The sequence below is a fragment of the Euprymna scolopes genome, chromosome 22 (assembly GCF_053919585.1).
Source record: "Euprymna scolopes isolate OS-2025 chromosome 22, ASM5391958v1, whole genome shotgun sequence".
Lineage (NCBI taxonomy): Eukaryota > Metazoa > Mollusca > Cephalopoda > Sepiida > Sepiolidae > Euprymna > Euprymna scolopes.
Window position 1 is genome coordinate 9,697,574 of NC_136503.1, and position 8,823 is coordinate 9,706,396.

The window sequence follows — 8,823 nt, forward strand, 5'->3', positions numbered from 1 at the left end:
ACAATTATTTATTCGTTTTTTTTTTATTCAATCGAAACATAAATACAATATAAAATACATTAAAATACAAAATAGTAAAATTTATTCGTTTGATTAAAATTTGTTTTGTTTTCCCATGGCTATTTTAATCAGTTCAAGAAGATTCATTGTGTAGTGCAAAAATGTTGTCAAAAATATTGATACAAGGGCCCGACAATATTTTTCGGACACTTTAATATTCGACTTTCCAAGTACGATAGAGTAGGCTATGGGCCCAAAGGTCAAAATCCCTCTAGATTTTTGATTCTGTGACCTCGGTTGGGGGTGGAAGAAAAAATGGTGTCAAATGAATGCCAATAGACTCCTGAACATCATATTTTTTTTCACAAGCACAAATGTTGCGCATTAATGAAAACGGCGGCCATATTTAAAGATGGCCGACAATCATCAAATAGAACATTATGACTTGCTTAAACCTTAGTAGCACACAAACCGATAACAATACAGACATCTAGTTTAGCACATTTTATTCCCAATTTATTTCTTCATCATTTAATACATAAATATTGGACTTAATATATTTACTATGCTTCAAAATAGGGAATATTTTTCTAAAAAAGCTTTTTTCAAACATCTTATTTGAAACAACTTCAATCTTTTCTGTGGATAACTAAAGAAATAGATTTACATTTTGATATTTCTCATGTAGAGACACCTATAGTCTACCAATATTATTAGTCATACAAATCTATTGCTATATTTTGTATGTAACAAGGTCGTTTAAACCTGAGGTAGAGCTGCGATTTTGTGTCATTTTTTATACACATCAACTTGGTAAAATATACAATGTTTGTCAATTTTCATTAAAAAGTATTTTTTTGAATCTATGAATAATAACACAGATTTAAAGGACAAAAAGGCATTTTTAATGAAAGTTAAACAAACAACATGTTAGTAAATAAGATCATATATGCTTTTATTTAAAACTGATCACTGCTTATGCCACTTCATCATCATCGTCGTCGTCATCACCATCATCAGTGTCATCATCATCATGTCCAATGTTTTTACTAATTTTATAACAAGAATCTCTTGCACACTTGCACATATCTGTGCATGGGACCCTGTTTTGGAGACATGTACAAATGTTAACGTCTTTACAATGACTTTTTTTACATTTGGCAGAGCAGTTAATTAAATCCATTAAACTGTCTGGAGCAGGAAGAAGATTCATCCAATGGATTACTAAATCTCCATTTTCTATCTTCCATCCATGACAATCAGGGGATGGTATATCAGGATTTGCATGGAGGCTCCTTTTATAGACACCTGAAAAAAGAAAGAAATTAACATTAATATTGAATAATTTTCATCCTTTCTAATAAGCAAATAACAATGAAACTCCATATATTTAATTTTTACATATAATTGGAAATTAAATATTTATAAAACGTACCTGCTTGATAGTTAGCTCGCTTGATGTGTTCACTCAGGGCATCTTGATTTGGAGGCATTGTGATTTCCAATTTTCTTTGGAATCTAAACATGTTGTATCTGGCTTCATTAACACTTGTGACATTTTGTTGGCCATACAACCTGCAAACAAACATTTCCAATGATTTTGCTGTGTCTGGTTTCACATAAAATTCATTACCAAGATCACTGAATGCGTAACAAAACTCATTCTCTCTCAGTAATAAACTAAGTGCTTTCTTTTTGCCCTTTCCGTAAAATGAACTGACACTATCACATCCTGTAAAACAATGTAGACCAATCAAGGCTTGACTGACAGACTCTCCAATGTTGTCTTTTATCATCTTGATGTCTATTGTTCGCAAATTTGTTCCTCTTCCTGTGTGGAAGTATAAATGTGCGGGAATAAGATTTTGTAAAGAAACTCCAATTACAAACACATCGGTATCAGGACTCATAATGATTACATCCGTACTAGTGTTGGCTGCAAAAGAAGCATGCAAATAAATCCGTGTATCAGCTTCTTCTTGTGAGCTACAAAGTTTTGTCTCTTCTAACCGGATGACAATATCACTTGCCTCTTTTCCAGGTGAGAAGGAATGACATTTCTTGTTATGCGCCAAGAATACCTTCACTCCTCTAAGCTCTGATGTTGAAACATTAGACCATGTTTCATCCAAGAATTCTATTAAGGACTTTTTATTCTCTCCATTTGAAAGAAATTTCTTCCATTGCTGAGGAAGGAGCTGACCATGGATTCTTATCTGAGAGCTAGTAGCAGCTCTTTTATCCCTCTCGATATTTTTTATAGAGATCTGCTGGTATGTATCAGTAACAAAATGAATTTCTTTAGAATGATTCGATTTTGCCCTGTTCACTAAACTTTTCAAAATAACAAGAGCAAGATTAAGAAATGTTTTCTCTCCTTGTAATTTGTTCAAATTTAATTGGTGTATCAGCGACATACCATCCACTATATATATGCCACCTACTATAGGGTTCTCAACAATAGGATTGTTAGCATGGCTTTCTAAAGCATGAAGTAAGTTTGCTTTATTAGTTTTAACCAACGATCCATGTGAATTTGCAAGGGACAATGGTAATGGACCTAAGGAATATGACAGTAATTCTTGAAGATTAATGTTCCGGATTCTACCAATCACAACCAATCTTGCTAGGAGATTTCTATCTGCTTCCAAAGTGATATCCTTTCCGTGGACATGATGATTTGATTTTTTAGACATACTGGAGAATGTTTTTAAATTCATTCTTTTCATCGGGGCAAAAAAATCAACTTCTCCCGTTTGTAGACGCTGCCCACAGAAATTTTCAAATTCTGATTCGCCCCTTGCCTTAGCAAATTGCAGATCATTTTGAACATCTTGTGTCGCAACTAATCCTAATGCAATATGGATCAACTCAGCTGGTTCATACTCAAATGGATTAAACATACTGTTTACTGTGTCTATTATCTTTCCAATAGCAAGCTTATCATGTTTCATCCGACTGTGTAAAAGATCTGATCATGTTCCACTTCGTTCTCCTTTGCCAGCCATAGTTTCACATTCATGGGTAATAGACCCTCTCGCATGATGGGACCATATCCACCTGTTGACGGCTCTCTTGTTTGTGCTGAAGCCTGTCATACCACCTTTTGTTTTTGAATCACGATTAGCAGTTTGTTCGATGGTTTGGTCACAAGGAATTTTAGCAAAGGCATTTGAGCTTCTTTGAACAGCAAAATCTCCTCCAATGCATTGTGTATATATCACTGGATGAGTATTAGCGAGATTAGACATCTCCAACCAGTAAACTGGAAGGTATCTGCTATAATTTACATGGTCATATGCAAACACCCAAGGTAACATCTGTCTAACACTTGCCAAGTGAAGTTCCCAGTTTGACTCTCGAATACCTCTAAGGAAAAGTAAAAGAATTTCTACAATGTCAATATAAGAACTCCAGAATGCAAAAGTTTGCTTTTTGTTGCCAACCTGTATAAATTCTTCATAGGATGATAGAAAACTTTGAAAATGTTCTCCCTTCAGAATTTCTTCATACTGAGGTCCTGGGAATGATTGTGACAAGGATGTCATTAAATGCTTCACTTTTTCTGCCTTTTCTTCAGGAATGCTGTTTAAATAGGTTGTCAAACGCATATGCTGCATTGCTTCGGCCACTAATTTATGGGCTCTAACTGCTCTGTTATAGTGTCTACCTGTGAAAACTCCATTTATTGAGCCTACAGCAACAACTTCTGATTCTATTAGAATATCTTGAAGCCCGGCATCACGAAAACGCTTTCCCAAACACCCAAGAAAGGACATTGCTGTATGAAAAGCACCAAGTCGAATCACCAATCTCTTCATGAAATATGGATTTCTCCATCTAATTAATTGTGCCTTTGAATAGATTGCTTGATCCATTACAATAACAAGAGACTCTAACTTGAGTTGATCTGCAATGTCAATGCTTTTTTTTAGAATTGTAAGGACTGTATCCATTTCTGTGGGGCTAACATCAATTACGGGTAAATAACCTATGGTAGATTTTGATGCAATCTCCCTTTTGCACAGGAGTTGGTTAAACCCAGTCCAAGATGGTAATATAATTTCACTGCCGAATTTTGTGATATAGTACGCTATATCAAGTTTTAGAGAATTTTGCAGAAATACACGATCTGAATGAAGTGAAACATGTTCAGCAAATGGTAGTGGGCCATCTTTTCTTCCACCGGTGTATGTAGCCAAATTTACTTCTGGTGGTTCCAATGTTCTTTTCCGTGTTCTTTTGAGTCCTTCTACTGCAATCTTAGATGCACACGGTTCGACTAACATATTTTGTATTATTATCCCAGTTGTGTTGTGTGTTGTTCCATGTCCAGATAAAGTTTCCTCACCAAAATCATTATTGTCCCAGACCAAAGTTGTTGGAATACCTGCCTGGATGGTGGATGGAATAGAATTTTCTCCACGATTGATTTCAAGTTCAGCTAGTGCTGTATCATGATTTAAAACCACCGAATGAGAAACACAATGTCCCAAACCATTCAATAAACCAATCACTTGGGCAGATCCAGACAGATGGCGTACAGCCATACCAAGTGATAAATGTTTTGGCATTAATGTACGTCCGTTAGAAGACAAAAATATAATGTCTTGTGAAATAGACAAAATCTTTCTATAGACGGATGCAGATATGTCCATTATTTTTTCTGTGCACAAATCTTCAGATGCCCCAACTATCCATGCAAGAAAGTTAAATAAAATATGGGGCACCATCTTTTCAGCCTCCTGCAAATTTAATGTTTCTGCTGTTGGCGGCCATAACGAAGGAGGTTTTACTTGTTGAATAATATTTCTCAGATCCATAGCTGTTATGTACAAGTTAGAAAGAGGATTTGGATCTGAGCGTACATGACTTGTTTGTTGGTTTGTGTCATTTTCTGACGACTCTGTTTCACTTGGAGTTGTGGTATGTGTTTCCTCATGGAGTACTGTTTTTTCCTCTACAAGAGAAGACACTGTAATGTCATTTACATACACGATGTCACCTTGTGATCTCATTTTAGGAGTGATGAAGCATAATTGAGGAAATTTTTTCATTAATCTTTGTTTTAAATATCCTGTTTTATATAAATGCGCATCAACTCCATGTGTTTCTTTAATCTGTTTGACAAACAAATCTTTCAATTTTTTAAGTCTCATGATTTCCTTGTTTTCGATAATCCTTGTTTGGACTAATTTCGCAAAGACCTCAAATGCTTTAGCATATGAAGTTTGCTCAGAGTGTTCGGTTTTGGTTGGTTTGGTTAAATATCGAGTGAAGTCACGGTAACATGAGTTATGATATTTCACTTCGATTGCTACACAATCTTTATTCCTTATTTGCATCAGGAGTGATTCATTTTCATTTTCTTCTGCTGCTCGTTTTAAATTAGCAGCTTCTATTGTCGAACATCTGACAAGTTTTTCCCTGTTTCTTTTGCCAGATCCTTTGCACACTATAGTTTTTACTTTTTGGCATAGTATGCAAACATCTGGTAAAATATGCTCTGATCTAGCTGGCAAAGATGGTCGATCAAAATTGGAACGAAGAACCCGTCTTTTTTTAGCTGGTGGATCATCATTTTCGGCAGTAGTCGCATCAATGTTTTCTTGAGATGGGGACCCTGTAAAAATAAATATATTTAGGAGTTTAATATGCATTTGAAATAACAAAGTATATGGAAAAGTTCAAATTAAAAATATCCAATCATTATTTCATAAATCCAAAACATTTCATTAAAAATTTAAGATTTTTTTTGTATAGTGCTGATAAAACTTCTGTGAAAAAATTGTATGTTATTAATTTACATTCTACAATTAAATCGTCTGGTGACTCCTTATTAATCGGACCAAGGGATGTTTACAAAATCATGAAATATATTTATCATTGGAATTGGTAGGTAAATTCAATATGCAATGCACTTTATTTTACTAGTGAGTTACCACTTATCAAGGCTAAAAGCCACACGAGGATAAAGGTTAATGGAATAGATTGTCAAGTGACTGATTGTGGAAGTGCTAGAATCAAGAAATGGTACCATAGACAGTTGTATCTATATTTAGAATCATAAAAGAAATGAAACATTTCCAGATTAAAACCAATAGCTAAAATTATTGAAATTATGAAAACTGTTAAATAGTAACAGCATTTGGCTAAGAGCAAAGTGTACCCTTTATTCTGATAATACAGGTTATCTTTTGTTTCAGATTTGTGAAGGAGAAATCTTTCTAAACTGAGGCAATTGTAATTTTTGTTCCAATCAGAATACATTTTTGGTGAACTAAATTTTACCCACAATAAAACCCTGTTTTGTATCTATGTTCTCGTGGGGGAGGCAAGTAAATAGAAATAAACTCTAGTTTTTTTTTTTGTTTTCTTTACAAGTGAAATTTTCTAAAACAGATGCCAACTTTTATGTACATATTCAATTGTTTGAAAAGATATTAATGTAGATTAACACCCTCATTTAAATCGCTCCCTCCCCCGAGAAGAAAAAAGATTGTACAACTTAGAAGTTTACAAAAAAAAAAAAAAAAAAAAAAAAATTAAAAATCAATTAAATTGAATAAATATATTTTAGAATTTAGAGGTGTTGACCTTTTTTCTAGTGAAGATAAATTCTGTGCGTTTTTTTATTGGGAGAGGAGGGGGTAAATTACAATCTTGGCACTCAGACTTAGGGTTAATGGTAAAAAAAAATTAACAATAGTCTCCAGGAAATGGAGGATGATTTTCCATTAAATTTATATACGAAATGTTACTCTAAATCCATTTTTTCCTACCATAAAATTTTTCATGCTGTTCAGTTCACACGTACTTGCCTAAGTGAATAGAGGGAGTATAAGAAAAATTGTCTCTTTCCAAATACGTATCAATAAAAATAAAAATTATTAAAAGCTTAAACTTACCTTCGAAAACGTTATCAGTATTCTTTTCTAGTTTTTTCTGAATTCTTTCAATTTTCTGATAATCCGTGAAACGTGCATAACAAGTTTGGTGAAACCCAACACGAGGTGGTATTTCAGTTGAATCACAGCTTAAGTCAAAGTTTTTCGCAATTTCTGCTTGTGGTCCATGTAAACCTTTCCATTTTTTAACATATTCTAAAAAGCGCGTCCATGTCTTCACTGAAAAAGATCTAACATTCAATGTTTTAGTTGGAAATATGCACATAACGCACTCTTTTTTGTCTTTGTTTACAAACATTTCTTCTTCACTGGAGGCAGCCATATTGAATTTTTAACTCGCACTACGATGATTGTGATTGGTAGATTGTAAGGAGTAAATAAAAGAAGTATTCTGAATGGCTACTTTTTTGTACGAAGGCAACTTAACAGTTAGCATTTTTTTGTGCATTAAAATTAAAATTATTTATTAATGCACCATAATCTTGCTTGTGAAATTTTTTTCCATGTTTCTTATGATTTTATACATATTATATCCAAAAATCATGCCCACCCCTTTTACATCTCATTAAAATTAAGAATTTTCACTCTGGGCCGACGGCCTAGAGTGGCGAAATTCCTTCAATAGAATAGCATAAACATATAAAGACAATTCCTGTAATACAAATGGAAGAAAATCGATTAGGTAAGAAAATTATTTAATTTTCATTATTTTTTACAAAACACACGTGACATTATTTTTCGGACATCGTTGAAAAACTGTTAATAGTTTGTAATACCACCTTTCTTCTCAATAACTTTTATCAGTCTCTCTTTATAATGATCAAACATATGCACAATAACATCTCTACGTGTTTCTATTAGTTGTTTTTTTGGCATCTAGTATTCGTTCCCATAGTTGAGCCTCTTTCGTTATTTCAGGTCCATCATAGACAAGTTGACCAAGCATTTCCCAAACATTTTCCATTAAATTTAGATCTGGGCTTTTCGCAGGCCATTCCAAAGTAGTCATATTCACTTTAGCCATCCATTCTTTCATGAGTTTTCACACATGGATGCTGCAATTGTCTTGCTGTAGAACGAAATCATTCCCCATCTCTCTTTTTATCCTTGGTAGGGATTTCTCGTCCAGCAACTGTTTGTAGCTTTCGCTGTTCTGTCGTTCTTTCAGCCACTCCAACCATATATTTCCATTTGCAAAGATCATACCCCAAACCATAACTCCTTCTCCTCCCATCTGTTGTTTTTTCAGTACAACAGGCTTACCCCTTCTCGATCAAGTACACCATTCATTGGGCCCATCAAACTTGAAACGCTTCTCATCAATAAATATAACCTTCTTAAAGTCAACATGCTTTGTTAACCGCCTTTAGCACTCTCCAATCTTGCTCCTTTGTGTTTCTTTGTTAGTGTAATTTTTTCTTAGCCTTTGCATACTTCAAACCAATCCTATGCAGCGTTCTTTGTACTGTTCGGACATTTACATCCAATTCACATTTCTACTTCACTTGCTGTAACTTTTGCTCCAGATGTCAAAAACCGTGTCACAGTCCTTTTCATTCTCCTTTGAGTCCTCTTGCAAATTGATCTTTTCCGTCCTCTCTTCTTTTTCCATTCGGAGTTTGTCTTCAGCATGTATTCGACCATTGATTTCAACAGCTTCAAATCCATGGCGATCCTTCTGATGCTGAGGCCATCTTCCCGCTTCTTCTGTGTCAAACAAACGACTTCTTTAGAATGCATTTTACCTCATTAAACTTAATTGTTTTGCCAGTAGAATAGAAGAGATAATTGATTCTAATGATGACAGCTAAGTGTACAAGCAGAAAATTTGCATACAGCAGCATATACATGAACATAGCTTTTAATAAAATAGGATTTTTTGTCATGTCCGAAAAATAGTGTTGCGCAAGTTTTC

General features: G+C 34.2%; 2 protein-coding genes across 2 annotated transcripts; both read right to left on the reverse strand.

The window, feature by feature from the left end:
* Positions 1–489: 489 nt before the first annotated feature.
* On the reverse strand, positions 490–2,969 carry LOC145243885 (uncharacterized). Its single transcript, XM_080106979.1, has 2 exons — positions 1,436–2,969; positions 490–1,308 (listed from the first exon to the last, which is right to left on the reverse strand). The coding sequence occupies exons 1-2, from the start codon at positions 2,952–2,954 to the stop codon at positions 977–979; spliced, it is 1,851 nt and encodes a 616-aa protein (XP_079963105.1). The 5' UTR covers positions 2,955–2,969; the 3' UTR covers positions 490–976.
* LOC145243884 (uncharacterized) lies at positions 2,961–7,503 on the reverse strand. The gene is made up of 2 exons (XM_080106978.1): positions 6,909–7,503; positions 2,961–5,623 (listed from the first exon to the last, which is right to left on the reverse strand). The coding sequence occupies exons 1-2, from the start codon at positions 7,228–7,230 to the stop codon at positions 2,976–2,978; spliced, it is 2,970 nt and encodes a 989-aa protein (XP_079963104.1). The 5' UTR covers positions 7,231–7,503; the 3' UTR covers positions 2,961–2,975.
* Between the last annotated feature and the right edge of the window lie 1,320 nt (positions 7,504–8,823).